The following is a 27,861-nucleotide window of genomic DNA, read 5'->3' on the forward strand; positions in this document are numbered from 1 at the left end:
AATGAAAATGATGCGCTTCCTCCCTTGCGGTGACACACGTCCATAAACAGCTATTACATGAAGAAGAAGCGCTTGCATGTCGTGTGAAAGAAATGGACGCAAGAGGAATTCAAGAGGAAAACATAATTAATTCCACATAAGGGAATCGTGGTTTTTGCACCAACGTCCCGGGAAAATAATACTTGGCTTTTTTTCTAAACGATCGGAATAACTGGGCATGTGGTTATTCGAAGTCAAAGAGAGGAGGCGTGGGGTAAGATGTTATAAAATTAGGGAGGCGGGTCTTGGGACATAAGGCAAAATATCATGTGACAGCACCCCCTCCCCTACTTTAGATACCCACTCAAGAATTTAATTCCTTCAAGTTTCATCAAGGCAGAAGTATGTCCTGTAGGATTGTGTACTTGGATGGCTAGGGGAGGGAAAGGGAAGGTGGAGGATGGGAGGGCTATCCTCTCTCCTCTCATGTTTCACAGATGTTGATTTCAAGTTTCCACCTGGTAACAGCCTAGGGGCCAGGGCATAAAGATACAAGTCAAAACATAGAGACACACAGGGAGAGAATTAAACAGCATCCAGCAAGGGAATTACAAAAACACAAAAATGCCTTCCAGTGGCTAAATAAATATCTTTCCTTGTGTTTACACTTTCTTTTTTCTACTTACTGAAATTTGGAAAGAGCCAGAGACTCTCTTGCTTTTTCAAAGTTCTGGATTATATAAAAGTATAGACCACGAAAATCAAAATTTTCATATGCAGGCTAAATTAAAATGTAACCAATTTCTAGTATCTATATGTTTTATTTAGAAAAATAAGAAACCCAATGGTTGATAAACAACAAGAAAGATTATAAACTATGACTAATGAAATAATAATAATAGCAACAGTGACATTCTTTTCATATAAAACCATGACTTTCTTTCAGGACACTTCAGAAATATGTTCAAAATACATAGAAAAACTCCACCAGCAGAGTACTTGAATTTGCACAAACAGCTCAGGACAAGTAAGAATCTGAAAGAGTATCTTCATATAAATCTACTCATGTATTTCTGCAGACCACGTTCAAAATAACCACAAGATTAATTTCGTTCCATTTGCCAGATTTGCACATCATGAAAGCAAGAAAAACTGTCATTTCGGAAGTTACTTATAAACAAGCCTAGAAAGGGTGGATAGTGGAGTGAGGCTGGGGGTGGGGAAGCAAACCCTTTAGTTACAATGTTTTAGGGAAACGAATCGACACAATAAAACAAATTTCAAATCAAGTCGCCCCTCTACACCACATAAGCCCTTTAGAATCTTAAGTAGATGCAAAAGGAATAAAGCAAATGGGGAGAAAAAAGGCCGATAAACTTTCTGGCTGCAATACAAGAGACATATCATTACCATATGATCTAATGTGGGTGTCAGCCGGATTGTGTTCATTGAGGGAAACCTTATTTTTTAACTGTGCTATGGAGTAGAAGCAGGAGGTTTTCAACCTAGTGACAGTCACAGAGCAGCACCTACCCCCTCCTCCTTTCCACACCTGCAAACTCTTTTGCTTGGGCTGAATATTTAGTGTAATTACATCTCAGCTTTGAGGGCTCCTGTGGCAAATCCCCGGATTAAAAGGTATGGTTTTCAATAATTGTCCTGAACTCTGCTACAGACTAATAAAACTTTGATCAAGCTGAGGGCAAAAGGAATTATTTGGTGAGAGAAAGAAAAGAAAAAAAAATCGTTCTAAACTTTTGATACTCTTTATGCAGTATTTTAAACAAGTATTACTTGAAGACAGAAGTTAAATATTTGGTAAAATGGTTGAATGCATTGTTTTAGTTCTTTCTGTTCTTGCAAAGATGTTTATTAAAAAAAATTATAACCTAACACCATGACTATCTACATTGATATATTTTGTATTTGTACTAATGAAATGTTTTACCTCTTTAGAAAGCATTTATATTCTAGATCAGCATACTATTTGTAGTTGGGCTATATGTATATATATATATATATATATATATATATGTATGTATATTTAAGGATTTAGTTCCCTCCTGAATTCTTGCATATTTTCAGAACTTTTAAAATCTCAGAGAGATGTGAACTCTGGTGATTAGCTGCAGAAGTCAAATGAATGTATATTTCTACAACCTAGAAAAGAATAGAAATTATCACCAGAGAGGTGAAAATAAACATTGAAAATACTTACGCTGCTTATTAAAGATAATCTCACGGTTAGCTTCATAATTCCTTACAGAGAAAGAAAAAACCCAGTCAGTATTTTCAATGCAAATGAAATTTTACTGTAAAATACATCACTTGAAAAGGAGGGTGTAGGTTATTTTTCTTGCTAATTTCAAAACAGGGTAACACAATGACCACTGATTAAGTGGGCTCCCAGTGACATAAATTCCTGTGGCTTTTTCTTTTCCTATTGCTATTTTGACCAGAAAAAGAACCAAATGCTTCCTTTAGCAGTCCTTATTTATGGATAAATGCCATTTTTATTGTCTTTTTTTGAATTATTTCCATTACTATTGAGGTTTTTCATTCACCTGGTGCTGGGGGATTTTTATTTTGCTCTGCAGTTATAGTTTTACTTATCTCTTGAGGGTTAAATTTTGATCTTGAAAGTTACACCAAAGGCATGAATGACATCCTACAAATGTTGAACTGAATGATATAGTTAATTTAATGGGCTGAAGTAGTTTAAAGAGCCAGAAATTATTATTTTCGATGAAACACTTATAAACTGTGGCTACTAGCTTTAGTGGAGTAGTGACATTACACCTAGCAATTAGCACCTAGGAAAGAGTCATACTTTTTGAGAATGCTTCAAACAATTTCAATGAAATTTAGACAGTATATTGTCTCAGTAATAATCTCCTTGGTTTCTACAAGGGCATCTGCTCTTTTTTGTTTATTTTTCTTATATACTAAGGAAGGAAGGACATGATAAGAAATTATTAATATCAACAGCCCCCACTAATTGTTTTAAGATGCTGGGTCTTCAAGTATTATGACACTAATTTAAAAGAAACCATCTCTTGGGGGAATTTGTATAAAGTTCCTGGACATATTATTTTTCTCCAGGACATTCAGGGTTAAAATGCACACACACACACACACACACACACACACACACACACATCAAAGTGATATAAAATAAGTAATGGAAGTTATAAACTTCCTGCTTGTGTTCAGCTTTAAACCAAGAAAAATATTGTGCAGAGGATTTGCACCATTTTAACAAGAGTAAACACATATAAATGATAATATTCCTCTGAGCTAGTGTTCAACATTTCTTTTTTGGGGTTAGTGAAACAACCAGGCATTTTCTGTTCTGGAGAAAAGATCAAAAAGCAACATCTGCATTAATTCTCACTGCTATTTATTAAATCTGCAATTACTTTGCTTCATTTTTCTTCTAAAATTGTAAGATATTAAGTATGCAAGCCTAGCAAACTGTGGTAAACCGTAAACATTGCATTTTAATGTGAAACAGACAGAAACCACTCCCTTAGATCCAGTCCAAGGGAACACTGCCAAAACAATAGGCTCTCCATTAAAAGGCTAGGCAGTAACTGAGTGGGAACACACTCCCAGAGAAAACCTGATACTGAATTTAAAGGGGCAGTGTGAATAATAATCTTTGTGGTATTTTTTAAATGAGAAACCACATGCCCGTACTTTATATATGCTGCCTTAACACAGACCGCAGTAATAAATGTAAACTTAAGAGCACAAGTGTAAGAAATCCAAAAACATTTTTTTCCCTCTCTAGTGCCTCTAGCCAAGAAGTTCCAGAAGTTACATAGACAGATACCAGATACGTTAAGGTTAGGGGATCCAAAGTGGTTTGTTTTTTTTTTTTTTTTTTTGGTTTTGTTGTTGTTGCATATGTTATAACTGACTGATGACTAAAAATCATTTTTTTTACATCTGGTTATGAATGGGCAGCTTTAATATGATTCTTTTACATGTACGTTTCAAAGTAGATGTGGGGAACTAAAGATAACATCTGCTATGTGTTTTGGGAATCCTTAGTTTCCGGAGGGTTTTAAGACATATCAAGTCAAAAATAGACTGCTTGTTCTCTACATGATCAACTACTTTTTGTTATTCAGATCTATGTAGTTCCCTTCAGCCAGCTGAATCCCAACTCAATGACAGATGTATGTATCTAAAGTGCTCATTGAAGGAATGGATAAATACTGTATGGATTTGTCAAAACTGTACTTTTGTTTGTTTACAAAATTGCCCTCGGGGTAAAACCAGATAACGTGTAAGTCCTATAAAAATCAGTAGGATTTTCCATATATGTTTACTGCTTTAATAAAAAATGATCAGTTTGAGAAACTGGCCCATAGATTTATTCTAAAAAATAAATTGTGCTTCCACCAAATTGAGGTTTTCCATTTGTTACCTTTCTTGGGCTAGAAATTTGATATTGAAAAAAAGATAAGTTTGGGTTTTAAAAAAGATCAGACCAACTGGTTGCCTGGAACAAACTGAATAACTTGTATTATTAATAAATTGATGGTCAATTGAGTCATTTATGTGCAAAATGTTGTGCAAGGCCTGGGTACAGAACAAAGAATAATAAGACACGCCCTGAAGGAGTACATCTTCTAGTTGGGGGGACAGACCAAGCACGCAAAACAAATTACAGTATAATGTGATAAGTTCTTTAAAAGAGGTAAGAGCAACGTGCTGTGGGGCACAGAAGAGGGAGGAAGCAGCATCCTGCCTGGATGAGCCAGGGAATCCGCAAGGGAAGTCCATTATCATTTTTAGTCTTCACTGCCATCTTACAAGGTAGGTATTTTAAATGGCACTTAGCTTTGAGTGTCAGGGTTGAGGTGGGGACTGGAGGAGAGAGGAAATTGAGAGAAAGCGGGCTTGAAACATCGGTTGGTACCAAATTATGAACGGTCTCACAGGCCACAAAGGAGATGTGGACCTTATTGGCAAGCCTTGAGAAGTCAACAGGAGTTTTCCATAGAATAGGGATACAATGAAATCTAATTCTCAGAACACGACTTGAGCAGCAGAGTGGGGGATGACCTGGAGTAAAGGAACTATTCAAGGCTGAGACCAGTTGGAAGCTCTTGTGGTAGTTCAGGGAGTGATGAGAAAGGTCTGGACCGAGATAAATACAGTGGGCTGGGGAGGTGAGATTGGCGTCCAGAGAGGTTTCTGACGCAGGAATTGAAGATCTCTCATGTGCATAGACAAAATTTTATTTGACTGTGGCCTGGCTTGTGTTGAATAAGCCCTGAGAATTCTAACATGGTCTATCATCATAACCATTTTGCAAATGACATGAATATATGATATGCCATCTCAATTCAGACCCCAAATTCAAGCAAGAAGATTTAAATTACATTCAAATTTCTTTTCCTAAGTAAATAGCTGTGCAAGGTAGTCTGTTACATACCTTTCAAATACATTTCAGTGTTCTGCTTCCTCACAAGAAATGAAAGACTTTTTTTTTTTATACTTAACTCTCTACTGTGGGGTGTTATGTAAGACATAACGCAGTAACCAGGTGGTGCGACTCTTCTAAACCTTTCGTTTGTTTCCTAGGTTCCTTGGCTGTGAAAATACATGAGATAAATCATGAAGGCAACCATCATCTTCCTCCTGCTTGCACAAGTTTCCTGGGCTGGGCCGTTCCAACAGAGAGGCTTATTTGACTTTATGCTAGAAGATGAGGCTTCTGGGATAGGCCCGGAAGAGCGTGCTCCTGTGGATTCTGACCTAGAGCCTCTGGGGCCTATGTGTCCCTTCCGCTGTCAGTGTCACCTGCGAGTTGTCCAGTGTTCTGATCTGGGTGAGTAGGTGCAGGCTGTCTCTAGCCACCTTGCTTCATTCACAGGAATGGCTTCCTCGAGAGGTTAGCGTTTTCCTTTTTAATCTCTGCAGTTCCAAATGTGAGAGACAGTGCCACCTATGGAGAAGTAAAGGAAGCTGAATAGCCGAGAAAGAAGGCGCTTTTAAGTTAGGAGACCTCTTTCTTTCTTTTTTAAATTGGAGCTCCATCACCTTTGCAATCTCGGACGAGTCACTTTTAAAAAAAATCTTTCTGAACTTCATGGTCCCCCTTCTGTAAAGTAAAATTTTGAACAAAATTATGTCTTCTGTTCCACTATTCCGAAGGGATGGTTTATTTTAATTCTGTGATTTGCTTTCAAGAAATGTTAGATATTAAAACCTGGGTGATGTCTCTACTCTTGGCTTAGCCCAGATAACAGAGTTTGAACATTACAAAACTGTAAGGTATGCGGAGTTTATGAGAAGCAAAACAAGTGAAGATTTAGAACAAAAAATTACCTTTCAAGAACCAAAATACTCCCTTAATCTCTGGGTCTTAGTTTTGCCTTTGCCTTTGGCATTTTGTAATCTAGCTGTTTATATTCTTTAGAAAGTTTCAAAAGCAATCTTTACAACTAAGATAGGGTATAAATATTCAATATAATCACGGGACATATATCTTTAGCCTAACACTGTATACAGCTTGATTTATCATGTTTCAAGAAAAATTTGGCCTGGGAATTCCAAGAGCAATACACCCAAAAGATAAATCTCCAGAAAGTCTGAGGCCCCAGCAGATGGGCCAAAGGGAAATGAATGTAGTTGACGTGACAGTTGATTTGCATCTCTCTCTCGCTCTCTTCCTCTCTTTTTGGCTCACTTTCTTATAAGGAAAAAAAAATCCTCATTAGAATGACTCTTCCATGGTGTATTTCCTAATGGAAGAAACTCCATGGTGTAGTAGGGTACTTCTTTGGGGAACCCTGTATCTATTCAGAACATGCTTTCTAGCAACCTTCTGCAGGAAAATTTGTCACTACCTCTACAGTTGGAATAAACTACATGCTGGAACCCAGGAAAACATAAAACATGGTAGTAACAACTCAAAATCAAACATTCAGGATAGCTTTTAAAATGCTGACATATTGTATAGCCATTAAACACCCAGAAAAAAAAGTGTGTGGAAAGGCTTTAAAAAAGCTACAGGATAATTCCACTGGATTCATTCATTCGTCCATTCATTCATTCAACAAATATATAGAGATACCACAATGGGTCAGATCTGTTGTAAGCTCTGGCAAGGAAGGAATGAGGAAGACTATAAATACGGTCCTTGTTCTTGTGGGTCTGATATTATATTGGTGGTGATTATTTTTCTCTTGAATTGTATGTTTGCTACAAGGGGGATTAGATCACTCTCAAATTCTACAGAAACTGTTACAAGTATCTAGAGATTACCTGCACTGCTAGTACATATTTTCAATCATGCAGTTGAAAATATCTGCACATTGGAATCACCATATGATGGATATACTAGGGGTAAACTTTTAAAAAATTTATTAAAATGGCCAAGTTCCTAAGAAATGTGAAGCCAGTTACATCTCACTTTGCCTCAGGAAACAAGGTTAAAAGGGTTCATGATTAATACCCACCACATATGTTGCCAACAATGAACAGTTGGCATTTTTAAGGAGGAAGGACTTGTCCAGTAGCTTCACTGGCTTTATTTTCCATAAACATAGTTTGCTCATATGATAAAAAGTTTATAAAACTTGAGTCTGATGAAAGCATTTGAGACAGTTTTCCAGTTGTCTTTAAAAAAAAAAAGGCCTAAATCTATTGCTGAAAACTAAACAGAAAAATCCAGTCTGCGGAATTGTCAAGTTCATTGACGGTCGTTCATGACCTTGTTATTATTTTGTTTCAATGTATTTTGTGTTGTTTTTGGATGAGGAAGATTTCTATATGTTACCTTTTACCTAAGAGCCCAGAGTGTACATCATTCCTTTAAAAGAGTGACTGACCTTCTATACCAAGGAAGTAGCAAAGATTATAATAATGATTTGTTTGGGGGAACACTACCGAATGAAGAGAACTGAGTTCCCATGAGCAATGGTCTCATCCGAGTTACTTTTACTTTTTCTTGAATTCATATTTAAATATATTGTGAAGGGTTTTGGTCAGATATTTCTAAAACAGAAAATACGTTTCAAAAAGGAAGAACAATCTGTTTGCCTTTAAAGAAAACACTCTATTCACACTCTCCACTACCATCTAACTTCTTACTTTATGCTCTTGGCACTGTTTGGAGCCTTGATATCTTCATCTGCAGAAAAATCACAGCTGACCTTAGAGATCCTCATATTTGTGTGTGATGCCTGGCTCATAGTGGACTCTCGATATATACTTTCTATGTGATGATTATATGGAGTAAAAGGTGAAAGATATATAGAAAAAAAACAAGGAAGGAGAAATAGGCAATCTTATTGATCATAAAGGCAATGCAGTTTATTTTATTTTTTTGTTTTAAGTTCTTTAGTGATCTGAACGTGAAGCTTGAATTATTAGGAGAGAGAAAAAAATGTAATGCACTTTGGGATGAGAAATGTGAATGCTTATTGTTATGAAAGGCTAATGTTTTCTAAAGGATTATTCTTGCCAGAGCTTTTAATGAGCAGAGGGGAGCTAGTGTTGAAGGACAGTAGTCTTTTGTCATTTTATATCTAAGCAATATTTAATAGAAGCAAACACTTCTTACTAAAATGTTTGACTGTTTTTGCCACTAAAAAGTGTTTTTGATGAAGTTAAACAACATCGACTTTTTAAACAGTTCTTTTAAACAGTTCTACATCAAAGCTAAGATGTAAAAACTGAAATTGGAATTTAATAATTAGTTCATAGGAAAATTTGAGGTGTTCAAGAAGATACATGGATGTTTTAGTTCCTTGTTCCAATTTATCAAAATAGCATTATTTATGTTTTTCTCTAGCATGGGGGATTGAGAAAGTAAACATTTTTTCACCTGTCCAAGAAAGTAATGAATACTTCACAGATATTGGCCAAGTTGTTTGGCTGAATTTGTTGTAATTTAGCTTGTAATTTGAACCAGAATTGAATGAGACACCATCTTCTTTTTTTTTTAATCTATCTTTTTTAAGACATAAAGCAATTTACTCTTAAATGTAGCATTTATAAAAAAAAGGTAAGATGAACAAATTCAGAAATCTATGGTTACCTTAAAATAATAAACCTACAATGTAACTCATTCTTGTCAAAATCTTTTTAAAATGTCCTAATATTGATCCTGTGAGTGGATGCTGTTTTATGTACTTATTATCTTGAAAGAAAACAATTCTCTTACTTATATGTATACTCTTTGGCTCAAGTGTTACCAGGTAGCCATTCATCTTTGGCTCACGTGTTACCAGGTAGCATTATTTGGTACTGACTTCCATTTTGTTGCTAAAAGGCAGATCAACCCTGGCAGGTGAAGTAAGTATAAGCACTGTTTTTTGACTATTCTTCCAAATTAAAGTAATAGTTATTGATACACTTCTTTTTTTAATTTTTTTTAAAGATTTATTTGAGAGAGAGGGAGAGAGTAGGGGGAAGGGCAGAGGGAGAGAGAGAGAGAGAATCCTCAACCAGGCTCCATGTTGAGGGTGGAGCCCAATGCAGGGCTCAATCTCAAAACCTTGAGATCATGACCTAAGCTGAAATCAAGACTCGGATGCTTAACCCACTGAGCCACCCAGGAGCCCCTTGAGGCATTTCTTATAAGCAAATTTCAAAAGAATTTACAAAGCTTTTAAAATGATTTAATAGTTGCAAGAACTTGGGTTTTGCAGTTCAACACCTCTGAACTCAAGTCCTGCTTTACCATTTACTACCCGTAAATGCCGAAACATTGAAACTTTCACTGGAGAAATGGGAATATATCACATTTCATTAGGTAAGAATAGAAGATATTGATAAAAGTGTCTACCATACTGTTCTGTTTAGTTTACCATTTCAGACAAAGTTGGCTAGTAACATGAGGCTATTCCTCATAATGTTCTTTTCTTTTTCTTTGACACTGAGAATCTCTGAGAAGTATACCGCCTGTCGAACTAGATAAAAAATAGCACCTTCTCTCCCCTCCCTCCTAAAGAGGACCACATCACCTCCAACTATAAACAGACACAAATTAGAGAATGGTACAATTATCAAGCAATTCAGTCTTCTCCAAACACCATTCCTTTGAACAAAATGGGTTTGGTGAAGTGGAGAACAGTGAAACATTTGGCTATTTTATAATCATAAATGATTCACAACCCACACATTTGGCTCTCTAGAGATGATGTTGGAAGATGTAACATTTTATTTTGCCATGTAAAAGCAGTACAAATAACTACCGGTCCCTAAAGTGCACTTCATATGGCAAAGGATATTTTAGTTTTAAAAATGTCTTAGCAAAAAAACAAAAAAAAAGAAGGAAAGAAAGAAAAAGAAAAACCCAAATTCTTTACACTGCATAGAGTTAGTTTTCTTCTTTTTAATAATTTTGCTTCAAGTGGTGAAAATTTTGTCAGTAGCCACCACTTGGGACATACATGAGATAGCTTATTTCTTGTCTGGGGAAACTGGTTTTCCAGAAGCAAATCTTATATGTGAGGTAAATGAACCATTAGACTTCCTCTGTGAAATCAACTCAGAAGAAAAATTAGGGCTGTTTTGTAGAGGGGCAGAGACAATGTTGGAAGCTCAGTTGCTTTTATAGTTTATGTCTGGCTCTGCAGAAGCAGAGATGTGGGGTGACCCTCATTAGGAGTTTCAGATGCATCAAAAGGGTGTGCCTAAGACATAGTATGAGAAGGGGGCTGTGCACAGAGCATGCCCAATGGGTTGCCTAACTTCATATTGGATAGGGTGGAGTATGGCAGATCTTTAGACGCAGCAGGAGGAATTCTCATGTGACCCAGATGGCCAAAGTTCCTGACCCAGGGGTTAAAGATGGAGAGGAGGAAGAGAGGAGTCAGAGAAAGCCGAAGGAAGCATCTGTCTCCTTGACCTGACTGAGAACTGACATATCCCTGGTTTCCTTCTCAGTCCCAGGAGAGAGAGAGAGGCAGCTGTGTTGGGATCAAGGCATTTGGTCAGACTGCAGCTGTGAGGCATTCTCCTCTGCAAGATCATCCTGGCTCCGGAGGACAGGCTGGGAATAGGTTCGAGAATATCAATTCCCTGGGCAAAAGAAATGCAGGAGACCCTCTAGTCTGAACTTTTCTCCTTCAAAGAATAGAAAGAAGATTATATATTTCCTTGGAAATAAGGATAAAGAAGAATCAACCCAGTTTTCAATCCAGTCTTAATAAAAGGAGAAAGCCCTATAGCAACTACACGACGACACTCAGGAGTCAGTTAACCCTTGACTTAGTCTGAAGATTGCTTTGAGGCAATTTCTGCAGCTTGTCTACTTCTGTGCTTTCACTGTAATCCACATTTGCCTTGATTATTCTACATTAATCAAATATATATTATATAATAGTTATTCAGTATATTTTATTTACCTATTTAAACATTTACTTTCTCTACCAGAAGGGAAGCATAGTGATGTTATTTTTGTATACCCTCTACTCAATAAAATGCCTTATACTTGGTAGATACCCCAACATCAATAAATGCCTGATGAATAAGTGAACATAAGCTTGACCTGGTGCTTGGATGAGTGCATAATTCTGCAATATTCCTGATTCTGTCAAGCTGGAAAAAGGAAGGAACATGGCTGACTGGGAATTAGGAGTCATGGAGCTGTGGTACACAGCATTTTTGCTTTTGTTTATTTGTTCGTTTGTTTGTTTTGTTTTGAGGGTGACTAGATATAGAACCAGGAAGGTTAAACCTTCCTTGAGTTTATTTGAAAGGAGAATCAAATTAAAGGGGGAATCTCCTATTTCTGAAAGCTGATCCAACTGCTACCACAATCAAATTGCCATTTTTAAGAGGGAAATAGGGAAACATGCGTGCCTTGAACAGAAAGGTTTTTGATGGAGCTGGGACTCCAATATGTCACGTCATGTGCCAAAAACTGAAGTGTATCACCATTGTCCTAATTATTAAATTGAAGACAGAATTATAAAAAATACTGTTGGAAACCAACAAGAATAAATCTTGGAGTTTGGACCCCTGCCATAGAGCAGGGGGAAAAGAAAGCATGATGTCTTAGGACAACCTGGCTTTTGTCCAACATGATGTTTACCAGATTGCTGACATTTGCTAGCAGAACCATGCTATTCATCACAGGGACAACTTGAAACAAAAGTACAATGCTGATTAGCCTTTATTTCAGAAATGATTTTCTGATAACGTCTTAAGTAGAATTTTATTTACTTTAATAAATAACCCTATTTTAAAGAAGATAAAGTTCCATTTACAGAATTTGGGAGAACAAATAATTCAGACTAGCCTTGGAAATAATTGCATTTTAATGGAAAAATTAGAATTATATTAAAGGATGCTCATTGAAAAATAATTAAATTTAGAAAACCACTCTGTTTCTGTTACTATTGCTGAATAAATATCTCAAAGCTCGGCGATTTAAAAAGATAATTTTATTTTGCTCATTATTTAAGTACAGGAGATTTGAGCAGATCTCAGAAAGGCTGTTCTTGCTTGGGGTCTCTCAGGCATCTCAGTCAGGTGTTGGCTGGGGCCATGGCCATGGGGAGTCTACCTTAGGCTCCACACCCAAGACAGCTCACTCTCATGCAGTTGCTGCTGCTATTGCCTGTGAGCTCAGCTGTTCTGTCACCTGGAGTGTTCCACGTGGCCACTGCAGCAGGGTGATCTCAGCTTAGACAGGCTTTTTTTTTTTTTTAAGATTTTATTTATTTATTTGAGAGAGAGAATGAGATAGAGAGAGAGCATGAGAGGGGAGAGGGTCAGAGGGAGAAGCAGACTCCCTGCCGAGCAGGGAGCCCGATGCGGGACCCGATCCCGGGACTCCAGGATCATGACCTGAGCTGAAGGCAGTCACTTAACCAACTGAGCCACCCAGGCGCCCTAGACAGGCTTTTTTACATAGCCCATAGCCCCTGGCTGCCCCCAGAGCAAGTGTCCCAGAAGAACCGGGTAGCAGCTGTACAACCTTTTCTGACCTGGCCTCCGAAGTCATGCTGTGTGTTTCTTCTGGACCATTCCATTAGGTCATCAAGACATATTATAAGTCCATCCCAGATTCCACAGGAGGGGAATTTGATTCACTTCATCTTTTGATGGGGTTGGGACCAGTTTGTATTTAATAAAAGCGTATAGGATGGGAGATACAATTAATGCCATCTTTGGAAGATGCAATTATCTACATACTCACTTAGATTTATGTACATTTCTAATGAGAAACACAGGCATACATTATGTATTATATATAGAAGGTCCACAGGTATTACACATCCCCGTGAAGGTCATTATTTAACAGTTGCAAACTACTTAAGAGGTCAAATCAGTTATATGCACATTAATTTACAAGTTTATTTCAGTTACTTAAACTTTCCACTTAAGATCGTTACAAAAGGCATTGACTCCTATCCTCATGGCTTTCTTTCTATTGTAGAATATCTTCTTTGAAGCGAATTTTACCTGGCTAATATTTCATTTAAAATGCTCAACATCTCACTTTCCATATAGTTTGGGAATGACTATAAAATTCATCAGTTTCAATAAGAATGACTTGGTTAAAATCATATATGGTTAATAAGATCATATTTATAGACAGAATTTACTTTTTTTAATTTAAAAGCTTAAGATAAAAATATACTTAAGCTTGAATAACTGTTTGCTTTCATACTCTTTGAGGATTGGTTTCAGTTCAAATAAACAATTTTTAACTGAAATAAAGTTTTTAATCACCTCAAAAGAATCTTTAGGTCTAGTATTTCTACCCCAGTCTACTTCATGCTCAGCATTTCCAGATGAAGAGATGGAGACAAGGGAATGCTAAGGGAAAGGTTCCTAGTTATCTCTAGTTAGTGTCTGAGTTGATTTAAACTCAAAGCCACTTTGACTCTAAAGATGATAATGCTGACCAAAACAAGTAGCCTAACATAAACAAAGACTGATATTTTACAAACTTGCCAAAAGAGCGTAGCATTTGCCACTACTAAACTAGAGTTAAATGGACGAGGACAGCTTTTGGGAAGCTTAGTTATTTGTTGGGGAACATGTGCTTGCTAAACCGAGGGGTGACCAGCCAAAGGCAGAGCTTGGTAGACAAGCTCTTTAGAGACCCTGAACTTCATGGGAGCAATGATGAATGCAACAAGACCACAAAGGGTCTGGTAAGAAGAGCCGACCCAGGAATAAGAGCTTTAAATGAAAGGTCTGTGTGTGATCCATGGGCAGAGCAGATTTCAGCTTTCAGGTTAGTACGCATTATAATTATGTTATACAGGAAAAAAAAAAACAACAACCACTTTGTCACAGATTTACAGACTAAATAATCAGCAAGATAGTTGAAGCTGCACTCTTTTATCTCCTTATTGATGATACTTCCAGGTACCAGTAATTGAGGGCCTGCTTTACACTGTGGTAGGAGATTATTTTGTAGAACAACTTACTGAATTCTCACAAAAATTCTGTTAAAGATGCAAGAAACCCGAGGCCTAGACAGCTGAAGCAACTTGCCTGGGGATGTTAAGGATCAAGAAGAGGAACCAGGATGAAAGTTCAAATACCAATCTTATTTAGAAAGTTATAGAAACATTTTTAAATATACAAAATCTGCAAAATAAGAGACTCTGGTGCACACATCCCCGAGCTTCAACAAGGATCAACTAATGCCAGTAGTTTTCTATGTATCTCTACCCATCTTCCCCCTTCCATTTAATTTCAAAGCAAAATCCAGATGTCATGTCATTTTATCCAAAAATATATCAGTATGTTTCTCTGAAAGATTAAAGCACTTAATTAATACAATCATAATCAGATCACATCTAAAATTTAATATTATTTCTTAATATCATCAAATAGTCATTCAGTGTGCCCATTTTCAATCATCTCACAAATATTAGAAACGCTTTGTTTTACAGTTTGTGCTAATTAGGATCCAAACGAAGTACATATATTGCGATCATTTAAATAGCTTTTGGGCACCTGGGTGGCTCAGTTGGTTAAGCGACTGCCTTCGGCTCAGGTCATGATCCTGGAGTCCCCGGATCGAGTCCCACGTCGGGCTCCCTGCTCAGCGGGGAGTCTGCTTCTCCCTCTGACCCTCTTCCCTCTCAAGTGCTCTCTCTCTCTCACTCATTCTCACTTTCTCAAAATAAATAAATAAATAAATAAATAAATAAATAAATAAATAGATAGCTTTTAAGTCTCTTTTAAACTATACATGGGGAAAACTAATATTTTTTTACTTTTCCTTATAGTTTATCTGTTGAAGAAATTGGGATTCTGTTGAATTGATTTCTTTTTTTTAAGTTTTTATTTTAATTCCAGTTTGTTACTATGCAAAGTTATATTAGCTTCAGATGAACAATACAGTAATTCAACATTTCCATACACTGTGCTCATCAAAAGAAGTGCGCTCCTTAATCCCCATCTCCTATTTCACCCATTCCCCCATCCTCTCCCCTTCTGGTAACCATCAGTTTATTTTCTGTAATTAAGAGCTTGTTTTTTGGGGGGCGCCTGAGTGGCTCAGTTGGTTAAGCCACTGCCCTCGGCTCAGGTCGTGATGCGGGCGTCCTGCATCAGGTTCTCTGCTCAGTGGGGAGTCTGCTCCTCCCACTGACCCTACCCCTCTTGTGCACTCTCTCTCTCACCCTCTCTCTCAAATAAATAAAATCTTTTAAAAGTTAATTAATTAATTTTTGGGGAACAGCAGGACTGGTTCCTCTTCTTCATCCTTAATTAATTAATTAATTTCTTAAAAAAAGAGTTTGTTTTTTTATTTGTCTCTCTCTCCTTTTTTTTCCCTTTTACTTGTCTGTTTCTTAAATTCCACATAAGAGTGAAATCATGTATTTGTCTTTCTCTGACTGACTTATTTCACTTAGCATTACACTCTCTAGCTCCATCCATTTCATTTCTAATGGCAAGATTTCATTCTTTTTGATGGCTATAATATTCCATTGTATCTATATCACATCTTCTTTATCCATTCACTAATCGGTGGACACTCCCATAGCTTGGCAATTGTAAATGTTGCGGCTATAAACATGGGGGTGGGTGTATCCCTTTGAATTTGTGTTCTTGTATTCTTTGGGTAAATACCCAGTAGTGTGATTGTTGGATCATAAGGTAGTTCTATTTTTAATTGTTTGAGGAACCTCCAGCCTGTCTTCCACATTGGCTGTGCCAGTTTGTATTCCCACCAACAAGGCAGGAAAGTTCTTTATTCTCCACATCCTCACCAATGCCTGTTGTTTCTTGTGTTGTTGATTTTGACGGGTGGTGAGTTGATATCCCATGGTTTTGATTTGCATTTACTTGATGATGAGTGACGTTAGGAATCTTTTCATATATCTGTTGGTCATCGGATGTCTTCTTTGGAGAAATGTCTGTCTAATATATTCTGCCCATTTTTAAATTAGCATTGTTGAACCCATTTCTTTAGCAGACTTAAGCATGTACTTTGGACTATTTCTTCTAAAGTGGGAGTTACATCTAGAGGCTTAATCAGATTCAATATTCATTATTTGCTTGATTGTTTTTGGCAGTACTTATCTGTAAATGAAGGTCTGTTTCTCCATCCAAGGGTTTATAATTGAAAATATATGTCATAGTGAGAAACTGTACCATTGGATCAGTTACCATGGGGGACAGGAAGGATAGTATCCTTCAGACACATGTAGCCAAAAGTTCCTCACAAATATGTCAAAGACACAGAAGAAATTGAAAGAAATTTTCAGATGCAGGTAATGGGGATGACATATTTGATGGTAGCATTCATTCCTAAAATGTTTCTGGCCAGCCAAGAATCAGAGAGAAAATTGTGATTATTATAGCCACTTATATTCTAGTACTTCCGAGGTAAAGTTAGAACCATTATGAAAGCAGGATGTGAAGAAATGATTATAACAGAACATAGCAGAAAAGATCTTGAAGCCATGACCATGAACTTTTCACCATGGGACAGCAGAACAGACTATGCTTTTAAAACGAATCAATCAAAAACCTGCCTTTATGTGTAAAGCGGTAAGATCACAGCTCTCGTGAAATATAGTCATTTGTCCCTGCTTTTCCAGAACTTACAGAAAAGAAAGAAAACTAAAGTGCAGGACAATACCTCATGAGCTTATATACAAACAGGAGTTGGGGGGGTGTCACTGTTATCTGGTGTGGTTAGGATGAATATTTTAGAGGAGGGGGTAAAGGGGTTGTTGGAACATTTTTAGGGGTTGTTGGAATGAAGCTAGAAGGACATGAGTGGATGGAATATTCCATAAAACAGAAATTATAAGAACAAAAACAAATAATTAAGAATAAGCACAGTATGTTCAAGGAAGAGTATAGATCAGCATCTTTAAAAAAATACACACAGTGTTTACATGTATATATGGCATATTGGATAGTTCTAGAGTGAGGTCTCATACCATCTTGTTTTTGGTTTAGTTTAAACATGAGACACCTTAGATAAGTCATATAATTTCATTTGATTTCTGTTTCTTTACCTATAAAAGGGAGTATTGGACTAGTTTAGAAGTTCTTTAATTTCTGGGACAAGTGAAATTGAATATTGAACAAGTCAATTTTCTTACAAGGTCAAAACCAAATTCAACAAAATGACAACAACCTGCCATCTGCTTATTATAATTGTTTTTAAGAAGGTATATTTAGAACAGAAGCAGAAGCTAGTTTCAGAAATGTGTGTATTCATGTATGTGAATATGTGTGTATGTGTAATTTATATTAAAACTAACTTAATTGCACTCATTTTTTTTTTCTAATTTTGGTAAAGACTGATAAGAACCTCATCATAGAGTCTATCTGATCAGCGTTTTGGAATCATAGACTAACTGTTACTTAATAGTCCTTCCTTTGTGACATTCGAAGAACTCATAACCAGGATATGTCCCTGTTATACTCTGTCCATAGTTGTTGAGAAAGCTAGTTGACACCCCAGTGCCCCTGGCTAGACCTTAAATGTAACAGTATGTTATTGCATCTGATGTCAGAATAAATATAAAGTTTTAATAAAAAATCTAATATGTAAACTCCCTGAAATGGATGTAAATTTACTAGTAATGCAGAGAAGATGGTAGGGTTATGATTTTAATCATTAAAATGACTTTCTAAGCACTAAAATGCAAAGATCACAAGCTTAAAGATATTTTCATGCCAAATCTTCAGAAAAAATAATGTATACAATTCAACTCAAGAAATTCCTAAAATTCTAGGAAGACAACATAATCAAAATTGTTAGCCAAGTAGATATATCATTTTTTTCCTCTCCACATATGAAATTTATCTGCACTTTGGCTCTGAACAAATGTTAAGAGAGTTGCTAGGATTTAAGTTCAGTAATGTAAGAATGTAAGCATAAGTGGAAATTAAAACTTTGACAAAAATCCCATGGAGTAATAATGAAATGTAGGCAGTTAACTTTTTTCCAAATGAAAGGAAATGTGTCTTTTCTTGGTTGGAGAACACTAATTATCAAAGATTTGGCAGACGTCTACCACTCCTAATTGCATGAAATTATCAAACTGACATTTCTGAAAATGGCAGCAATCGTGACTACATAATGCAGTTAAATATCCTCCTACAAGATAGCTGTTTATCACTAAAAACACTTCAGTCTTGTCATTTCCCTGTGAACTGTTTCTGTAGTAAGTTACTGGAATATACTTATGTATGTTTAGAATCACATGTATTTTGATATTTAAATTTATAATAATAGTTGATCTCTGAATTGGGTACTAGATATTATTTTTTTCCCACTATCAACAGAGCCATGTGAGTAAAAATGTATTTGCAGAGAACTTAGGAGGTAGGTGATCTCAGATACACTTTCTATAATTTTCATGCAAGACAGGAAGATAGCATGATAAGTACCATGATAATTTAACAGTATATGCTTACATAAGGTTCAAAATTGGAAAGACATCTTCCCAACATAGCAATTATATTACCTGTTGCATTTTCTTTTTAATTGAAAACTATATATTGAATTATATTTTCTACGGGGATGCGGGCAATTTCTGTCTTTGTCCTGCTCTATTCCCAGGGCCTGATAAATTGATGGTGTCTAGGAGGTATTCCATAAGGCTTTGTTGAATGAAAATGAAAGAATTCAAGTTTCAGGTACGATGGAGAGGTTGAAAAACCTTTCTGATTTATGTTATGCAATCTCAAATACAGAAAAGATCACATGAATTTGAGTCAATAGAATATCAAATTTCTACTTAACATCCTACATCAATATGAAACAAAGCCAATGGAAGAGAGAGAGTCATTTTAAATGTAATCTGTGGCAATGTTGGGTTAGGTCAAACAGGCCTTTGATGATTTGGCTAAAGCTATTCTCTCCTAAATGGTATATTTATGTAGAATGGTATAGATTTAGAAATCACTTGCACTTAATTCTTATCAAAGGAATTATTTTCTAAAACAAGAACAATGAGGTAAAACCCTAATGTGCCCTGAGAAACTTGAGCCACTCCCTTACAAAATATAAATTTTAGTTTTACACAGAAAAGTAATTACATGGGGAAAATAATGTAGTCAGTGTATAATTTTAAAAATATATATAACATTTGACTTCTTTGGAAAGGATAAAGCAGATATTTTAAACTACAATTGATATAATTCCTGGAAGAAGAAAAAATATGGTAGTGGTAAAACTTTCATTGCAACACTGATTTTTTGTGAACACATCCTTTGTGATTCTGTGGTCCTGTGCCCCTTTTACTGACTGCACATTGCTTTTACTCTCACGCAAGGTCTGGAAAAAGTGCCAAAAGATCTTCCCCCTGACACTACGCTGCTGGACTTGCAAAACAACAAAATAACCGAAATCAAAGATGGGGACTTCAAGAACCTGAAGAACCTTCATGTAAGAGTTCTTTGTTTGTTTGTTTGTTTTTGAGTTGTAACAAGATCTGACACAGGATTTTTCAAAACAAAACTTAGGTAAGGCCAGGAGTATACTATATGGTAATAAATAAGCACAGAAGAATTTATTAAATTCTTTATTTAGGAGGTAAGAGGGGAGCAAAACATCATACTCATTAATCCCTAAAAAATCAGCCAATTTTCTTACATATACCTCATATATCTTTGGTCTTTCCATCCTAAAAAGTACTTTATATCTTAATCTTCTCTTACACTTCATGAATAAAAGTCTTTATCTTCCTAGTTAGATTGTACTTCAATATTGGAACAGAATACAAAATGGGTTACTGATCTTAGTAGTATTTTATTTCTTTTGTCTTCTTTCTTTAGTTTTCTAAGAGGTGCCAGTGTTATAAAGGCCCAAAGGTTAGCATCAAGAGCAAAAGGGATAACCATCCATATTTTACTTAGTATGTGATTCTATCTTCATATCTATATAGATATGTATTTGTATTTGTATTAGGACAATGCATGCTGCATTAGCTTTGTATTTAGGACAATGCATGCTGCATTCTAGTCTGTGTGCTTTGATTGTGGTTTTTACTTACCTCCACTCTATTATGATGTCACACCACATCCAGTCTACCAGACAGGATTCCAGCAGAAAATTGGTTGACACTCACAAAAGTGTTCACAGAGAAGGCTTTACTGAAGGGATGATTTACAGAGGGATATAGGAACCAACAAAGCATTATGAAACACCCAAGCCCACCTTGAAACAGGTGGGGAGCTATAGTCCTACCTCCTTATTTCCTGTCAGCGTCTCCTATGATTGAACCTCACTGGGGGCCGGGGATCAAGGTCATCTGGGTGAAGCAGTCCCCAGAGTTTATCTTCCCAGAACATAGAGGAAGATCACGTAGAACAAAGAATGAGTAGAACTATAGTTGGGAGAGGGTGTATTATAAATGGAAGATGACCAACCCAATTAAATAGGGTTTGGCTTTGCTAAGGCAGACTTCTGTAAGAGTAAATGTATTGTCTTTTCAGGTAGGGCATCAGAATCCCTATAAACTCTATTCTCTAGTCCAGCTCTCTACTTGTGAGGTAAATAGAATGCAGTTTCCCCTCAGGATGTCATTGCACATTTAGTATAAATAAGCCAGCCTTCAATGTCAAAAATAAATCCTACAAGTCTCACTGTCTCTGTATTCTACTCTGGTAGACCCCTCTTGACGCATTAAGTCTGGTCCTGGGCAAGACATTTTAAGAAGGGCATTAACTTTTGAGTATCCTCAGAATGATCATCATGAGGATAAAGAATTTGGAAATCATGTCTTATAGGCACAATTGACAGAGATGTGGATGCCCAAATTGAGTGAAAAAGGTCATGAGTGACATATTTGAAGGGCCATGCTGGAAAAGAGAAATTGAATTAACTTACTTCAACTACAAGATGACAGAATTGTCCTCTTGACAATTGAGTGGAAATTTTAGGGAAGCAGAGTTTTGCTCAACATTAAAAATAACAATGTATAGCATTAGAATTTTCAGAAAACAATGGAGAGAATTGCTTAGTTATGAGTGACTTGTATGTAGAGATAAATTTACAGCTTCTGTAAATTTGATGAATATCATATTTATGATGAATATCATAGAAATACCTTTTTAAGGTTGGGAGCATACTAATTTCACATCCATTTAGTTCTTGTAGCCATTATAGAAAATACTCTAATTTCACATCCATTTAGTTCTTGTTGCCATTATAGAAAATAATTGAAGGGATATATAGTAAGAATTGGCAATACATATAAATATAAAAATAGTTCATCTGGCTGCTATGTATTAGAATAAGAAATATAGATTCAAGGGAAATAATGTAATATAAAATAAACTGGTGATCATATGTTATAGAGTTAATATAATCAGGACAAGATTTAGTTGTCAACTTTCTGACAGCTAGGATGAGGAAAGCAATAAACACCCATTAGGAGAAAATGTACCGTATTTTTAGAAGGTTGCAAAGATTTTTCCTTAAGATTTTAAGATTCTCTATGGAACAATTAATATAAACAAAAGCAGCAAATAAAATTTATTGAAGTGTCCAACAATAGAAGCCCAGTGTGATGTAAGTAGTGAATGCTATGGGCACCAAGAAAGAGACAAGTCAGACATATCCTACATCAAGTTACCAGTTAGTATTTGAGAGAATATGGGACAAAGGGTCTTAGAGGATTAGCAGAATTTTGAAAGGAAGAGAAGAAAAGAGTGTTTTCTCTACAAAATGAAAGGACAGGCAGAAGAAAATAAGCAGATATGGGAATTGGCTAGAGTGAAAGACATGGGCTGGAAAAAGTGAGGAAAAGGCTTGAGCTAGAGATCTCAAATCTTGAACCAATGGGATCCATCTCCACTGATAGGATGCCAGGCCTGAGCCCCAACTCACCTTTTCTCTGCCTTCTCAGTATGTTTTCACTGGGAGTGAGCCAATGGTGATACCAACAAGGTTTGTCAATGACTATTTAAACTATGATTGGATATGGTAAAATATTAATTAAGAAAGATTATTATTTTCAATGAACTAAAATTTAAAACTTCATTTCATTTTTTATAAGTTTACCCTAAAGCTATTTTTTCTTCTGTTTTTTAATTTTATCTTATTATGTTAGTCACCATACATCACATCATTAGTTTTTGATGTAGTGTTCCATGATTCATTGTTTGCGTATAACACCCAGTGCTCCATTCAATACACATGCCCTCTTTAATACCCATCACCAGGCTAACCCAACCCCCGACCCCCCTCCCCTTTAGAACCCTCAGTTTGTCTCTCAGAGCCCATAGTCTCTAATGGTTCGTCCTCCCCTCTATTTTCCCCCCTTCATTTTTCCCTTCCTACTATCTTCTTCTTTTTTTTTTTTTTAACATATTGATGTATTATTTATTTCAGGGTTACAGGTCTGTGATTCATCAGTCTTATGCAATTCACAGCACTCACCATGGCACATACCCTCCCCCATGTCCATCACCCAGCCACCCCATCCCTCCCACCCCCCACCACTCCAGCAACCCTCAGTTTGTTTCCTGAGATTAAGAGTCTCATGGTTTGTCTCCCTCTCTGGTTTCATCTTGTTTCATTTTTTCCTCTCTTCCCCTATGCTCTTCTGTCTTGTTTCTTAAATTCCTCATATCAGTGAGATCATATGATACTTGTCTTTCTCTGACTTATTTTGTAAAGCTATTTTTTTAAGGAAGGAAAATTCTTTTACTCTAATCCCAACTTTCTGTATGTTTAAATATAATCTGAATAGTTTATTTAAACTCCTCATAGACTTAAATAAGAGATATCTGGTTTCTGTGACACTCTCATTAAATCTGGCATTTGTAATAATATGTTCTTTCTTTTCCATGTTTCCTTCTCAGTATGTTTTAGGCAACTCCCATCTTGGCAATCTCTTTCTTTCTACTTCAAAGTATACATTGAAGAGAGGAAGAGTTTATTAGAGCTTCCAATTGTTCAGAGGATGTTAAACAGCTATTTTTCTCTTACTCTTTCATTCATGATCGTTTCTATCCTTGTTATTATGCAAATAAACATTATAATTTCACCAGGAAAGCCACACTTGAATGAAAAAGAGGATGAGAAATGAAACTTTAGCAAAGATTAAAATAGAAAGGATTTAACAGAAAGTTTCCTCTTTTCTCAATAATTTTATCAATTTAGACTGTGTGTCTCATAATGTAGTACATGCTGTGCAAGAGTAGTTTTATACTTATATGTAACAGAAAAACACAATTATCCCATGAAATAATGGAAAATTAAGTATTAAAATGCCAACATTTAATGTCTTTCCTTTGAATTCATGCTTAAAAAATCTAGTCAGGAAGGTTTTTTTGTTACCTAAAAATAAAATATTGTCAAAGATTTAATAATAGCAAACACTTGTGTAGCAATTACTATATGCTAGGCTTAATACCTATATACATTCACTTATTTAATTCTTAGAACCATTCTTTTGAGGTAGACACTCTTGATAACCCCTTTATACAGAAGAGGACACTCAGGTACAGAGAGGTTACTTGTTTATAGTTACTTGTTCATAGTCACGCAGCAAATAAGAGCCAAATCTTGAGATCAAAACTGAGGAGCCTTGTGAATTGAGTCCATTAATTGCATATAAATATGATAGTAACCATACCACCCCTTAAAACAATACCTGATACAGTGTAAACCCTACATGGCTTTGGAGAAAACTGTACATAATATTAAGTCAGGTTTCAACAAATTTTCCTTCCAATTTTATTGAAATGTAATTGCCACACGGCACTGTGTAAGTTTAAGATGTACAGCATAATGACTTTGTATATTGCAAAATGATCACCACTGTAAGTTTAGTTAACATCCATAATCTCCTACATATATATATATATGAAAAGAAAAAAATGTATTTTTCCTTGGGAGGAGAACTTTTAGGGCTGACTCTCTCAGCAGCCTTCAAATATACCAGCCTCAGAGCTGGCTGTGGTCATCATGTTGTACGTTACCTTACAATGGGAAGTTTGTTCCTTTTGATCACCTTCTTGGATGAAGGTGGTGAAAATGTTTTTATTCCTACTTCCTTTCCATTTCCATTGCCAGTTGCCTTTTTCATCACCTCTCCACTGCCTCTCAGGCTAGATCCCTTTTTCTTTAGTTACCAAAGAAGTAGGTAGGGCTGATTTTTGAGGCTGTGCTTCAATTTTATTTTAAGTGGAGCTCAAGGCATTTCCTGCCCCCAAGCAACAAGTTCTCTACTCCTCTGACTTCTCTCACCTCTTGGCAAAGTCATGATAAACCGATTCTGCTTGTCTTTTACCTTTTCTTTTCTTTTTTTCTATTTTTACTTTTATGTGCATTTATTTTGGCAGAATTTACTCCCAGGCCATAAAGTTTTGTTTCTTCAGTTTCTTCTGGGATATCTTTTTCCTCTGTGCAACCTCTTCTTCTGGTTTAAGACCAATCTGCTTTTTCAACAAGGATTGTCTCAGTGCAGTAGGGAGAGCTCCCGTAGGGAGGGGTTCATTGGCCATGAGCCCTGTCAATTCAACCCTGCATCTTGGTAGCTTTGTTCACCGGCATGTGCTCAATGGCCAGAGAATCTACATCTAAACTCTTAAGTTCTGCATGACTCTGCATTTTTAAGCATGGGCAGTAAGAATTCAGCACTCTTTTGGGGCCACCTGTGTCCAGCCTGACTGTTTGGCCCCGGGGACACCTAACAACTCCACCATTGTAGGGACGGAATGGCACACGTGGCTTCTGCAAAGTGACATCCTTCAGATACTTGGTGGCTTTTCCGATATGCATACCCTTAATGGCTTGGGCAGTTTCATGTGTGTTCTGAAAGTGAACACAAAGATTTGAACGGCTTGATTTGCATGATTTTGTAGGATTTTCTGGGTCAAGTGAATAGCGAACCATTTTCAGAGATCCCCTTGGGTTGCTTACAGGAAGAGCTTTCTCCTTTTCATCAGCTGATCTCCTGAAGAACGCCTGGAGTTCACCTTTGACTCTTTCTTTGGTTTAGCTGCCCTTTGGCATTAGCCAGAGGAATTAGTTTTTTGTTTTTGTTTTTGTTTGTCCCATCTCAACATCTTGTCATGGCCTGTTAAAATTCGAAGTGTGCTTTCTTTAATACATATCAGTGTATGGAACTAACATCAACCATCTTTAAAAAGCAATACTGTATATACACAAATTACTTTTTTTCACTGTGGATTTTTTTCCTTCTTTAAATTTTTTATTGTTATGTTAATCACCATACATGACATCATTAGTTTTTAATGTGGTGTTCCATGAGTCATTGTTTGTGCATGACATCCAGTGCTCCACACAGAATGTGCCCTTTTTAATACCCATCACAAGGCTAACACATCCCCCCACCCCCCTCCCCTCTAGAACCCTCAGTTTGTTTTTCAGGGTACATTGTCTCTCATGGTTCATCTCCCCCTCCGATTTACTCCCCTTCATTCTTCCCCTCTTGCTATCTTCTTTTTTTTTTTCTTAACATATATTACATTATTTGTTTCAGAGGTACAGATCTGTGATTCAACAGTCTTGCACAATTCACAGCACTCACCATAGCACATACCCTCCCCAATGTCTATCACCCAGCCACCCCATCCCTCCCACCCCCCACCACTCCAGCAACCCTCATGGATTGCAAGAACAAACATTGTGAAGATGTCAATGCTACCTAGAGCAATCTACACATTCAATGCAATCCCCATCAAAATACCATCCACTTTTTTCAAAGAAATGGAACAAATAATCCTAAAATTTGTATGGAATCAGAAAAGACCCCGAATAGCCAGAGGAATGTTGAAAAAGAAAAGCAAAGCTGGCAGCATCACAATTCCGGACTTCCAGCTCTATTACAAAGTTGTCATCATCAATACAGTATGGTACTGGCACAAAAACAGACACATAGATCAATGGAACAGAATAGAGAGCCCAGAAATGGACCCTCAACTCTATGGTCAACTCATCTTTGACAAAGCAGGAAAGAATGTTCACTGTGGATTTTTTTTAAGGTGGTTTTATGACAGCAGGGGGACAGGAGGGGGCAGAAAGAGCTGCCTCACCTGTGTTTCTGTGAAGTTCTAATCCATATAGCTCTTAAGATTTTACCTCGTTATGACTAAAATTTGCATAGTTTATTTGTTTCAAATGTATTTTAATTTGAAAGCAGGAACGTTTTCCATTGGACTAAAATTTTCAACCAGCAATGCTTTTGAAAGGCGCTTTGCAAAGAAGTCTATATACATTATCATGTACCCTCTGTAGGTGCTATTATTATTCCCACTATACTGAAGAAATAATTGGAGCAAGTGTCATACTACCCCCAAAACTTAACAGCAGATACTACTATGGCATGCTCACAGGTAGAGGCATCATCTAGTTATTTTCTAGTAAAAAAGAAAAAAAAAGCAATATTTTATTAGCTGAAATGGCTGATTCTTCATAATAGGTTTCATATTTAACATAAAATAAGCAGATTTTTCAGACCTTGTTAAATGCATTTAATGATATCAAGCTTTCAGAGTTTTCTTTCATAGATGGCCATAGAAGATCTCCTTTTTCTTCATAATTAAGCTTCTGGCATTTTGGGTGTCTTTCAATGACACGTGTCATCATTAGCTTTTACTAATTTCCTGGACATTTTGTTCATTAATATTAATTTCCTATGACTTTAACCCTCATGAGATTTTTAATTTTCTGTAATATTCATTGGAATTTCCTGGGATTTTGTTTTAATCAACCCATCATCTTTTAGAATTAGTTGAAAGATTGTTACTTATAAGAAGTTTTAGTTAGTCAAATAATGTGAACTACATGAGTATATACATGGGTTAACTAACCAGCTGTTACCTTCAGAAAGTATTCCTGCATTTCTGACACTGGAAGTTCTCATTTTTTTATTTTTTGTCCCTGTGCCTTTTCATATATGCACATAAGTGCACTACAGTTGAAAAAGAGGTTTCTTAGACCTTGAACAAATGATCCTGAATTCCTTAGGATTAATTGATAAGAAAGCTTAGAATAATAAGAAGTATGGTTCTATAGACATACATATCATTGGAAGAGAATGAGGTGTCCAAAAATAAGTTTAGCAATAGCTATATGTATACCAGTAATGAATGAGAAGTAATTTTCTATATTAGAAGAATGCAGAAACAAAAATTTAAGAATTACTAAAAATATTAGCATATTTAGCTACATAAAACTGTATGTAAAAAGGACAAAAAAGAAGAAAAATATATTAAGGCTCTGCATTTCATATTAACTACATCTTTATTTTCTGTAAACCAATTATTAAAATATATTAAAATTTAATAAAATGAGAAGTATTGTAATCAGGTAATCCTTTCTCTCCAAAAATAACAGTAAATAGTAGCAGAATGAAAGGAAATTAATTTAACCTTTCAAGTGACAAAGAAATGCAAAAAAATTACAATGAGCTACAACATGTTGTACTAATTTGA

General features: G+C 36.2%; 1 protein-coding gene across 2 annotated transcripts in view; it reads left to right on the forward strand.

Annotated features, from left to right (window-relative positions):
• Positions 1-1,430: 1,430 nt before the first annotated feature.
• DCN (decorin) overlaps positions 1,431-27,861 on the forward strand; it is a 42,414-nt gene continuing 15,983 nt past the window's right edge. Inside the window, exons 1-3 of one of the 2 annotated variants that reach the window (XM_025882562.2) lie at positions 1,431-1,617; positions 5,578-5,824; positions 19,725-19,837. In XM_025882562.2, the coding sequence (XP_025738347.1) occupies positions 5,611-5,824; positions 19,725-19,837 (327 nt within the window). In that variant the 5' untranslated portion in view covers positions 1,431-1,617; positions 5,578-5,610. Of the gene's footprint in view, positions 1,618-4,603; positions 4,807-5,577; positions 5,825-19,724; positions 19,838-27,861 lie in introns of those variants that run through there. The other variant, XM_025882561.2, reaches the window with a different exon arrangement.

This window comes from Callorhinus ursinus, unplaced genomic scaffold (genome assembly GCF_003265705.2).
Source record: "Callorhinus ursinus isolate GAN/ISIS: 27379988/994484 unplaced genomic scaffold, GSC_fseal_2.0 scaffold14, whole genome shotgun sequence".
In the NCBI taxonomy this organism is placed as follows: domain Eukaryota; kingdom Metazoa; phylum Chordata; class Mammalia; order Carnivora; family Otariidae; genus Callorhinus; species Callorhinus ursinus.